General features: G+C 75.1%; 1 protein-coding gene across 1 annotated transcript in view; it reads left to right on the top strand.

The window, feature by feature from the left end:
* Window positions 1-1,092, top strand: part of TARBP2 (TARBP2 subunit of RISC loading complex) — a 4,182-nt gene extending 3,090 nt beyond the window's left edge. Inside the window, exons 2-3 of the mRNA XM_057388600.1 lie at window positions 9-281; window positions 373-1,092. Of these exons, the coding sequence (XP_057244583.1) occupies window positions 9-281; window positions 373-530 (431 nt within the window). The 3' untranslated portion in view covers window positions 531-1,092. The remainder of the gene's footprint in view (window positions 1-8; window positions 282-372) is intronic.
* Window positions 1,093-1,098: the final 6 nt, after the last annotated feature.

Raw genomic sequence — 1,098 nt, 5'->3', positions numbered from 1 at the left:
GGTACCAGAGGGGCTCGGGGCGGTACCGGAGGGCTCGGGTGAGTCCCGGAATGGTCGGGCCGGTCCCCAGCCCCCCGTGCCCCCTCCCCAGGCCTGCCCGCGGCTGGAGGGGCTGCGGGGCCGCGCCCCCGGCTGCACCTGGGACTCGTTGCGCAACTCGGCGGGCGAGAAGCTGGGCCAGTTACGGAGCCGGGGAGGAGCCCCCGCGCCCGGCGGGGCCTGCGCCCTCYTGCAGGAGCTCTCGGAGGAGCAGAGCTTCGCCATCAGCTACCTCGACATCGGTGAGCTCCGCCGGTCCCCCGGCCCTTCCCCGGCTCCCCGCGGGCCCCCGGCAGCCCCCGGGCCGTGGGGTGACCGCGCCGTGCCCCGCAGACGCCCTGAGCCTCAGCGGGCTGCACCAGTGCCTGGTGGAGCTGTCCACGCAGCCGACCACGGTGTGCCACGGAGCCGCCCCGTCCCGCGACGGCGCCCGCGCCCAGGCCGCCCGCAACGCCCTGCAGTACCTGCGCATCATGGCCGGGGGCAAGTGATCGCCACGGGCCGGCCCGCGGGGCTCGCTGACCCTCTGGGCACGGCCCGAGCCCGCCCYGGCTGGATGGACAGACGGACAGACGGACCTCAGGGCCCGGGCTCTCCCTCCGGTGTGGCCCCCATCCCGTGCCGGAGGGTCCCCGGGTGCCATCGCCCCCCAGGAATAAAGCTGGGGGGGTTTGTACTGCCCGTGTCGGGTCTGCTTGGGGCTGGGGGCTTGGAGAGCAGAGAGGAGGTGGGACCYTCATCCCCCCACCCCCGGGGCACAGGAACAGCGAGGGCTCAGGGGAGGGGGCAGCACTTTATTTATTGGGGAYGGACAGACRCACGGACGGGCTCGGGATGCGCTCCAGGCCGGACTCGGACGCTCAGCGGCGGCGGCCGAAGCGTTGCGGGGTCGCCATCGTCCAGAACGGGGGGTCCCAACTGCGGGGGCTGAGCCGGGCCTGGGGCCCCCCCTGCGGCCCCCAGCCCGACCTGCGGGGGGGACACGGCACCGCTGATCACCGGGGCACCGGGACGGGCGGATGGACGGGCAGGAGCGGACAGACAGACGGATGCGTGGAC

This window comes from Malurus melanocephalus, unplaced genomic scaffold (assembly GCF_030028575.1).
Source record: "Malurus melanocephalus ecotype Western Australia unplaced genomic scaffold, MMel_1.1 scaffold_2161, whole genome shotgun sequence".
NCBI lineage: Eukaryota > Metazoa > Chordata > Aves > Passeriformes > Maluridae > Malurus > Malurus melanocephalus.
Note: the sequence above shows the minus strand (reverse complement) of the source record. Positions and strands in the feature narration are given on the sequence as shown.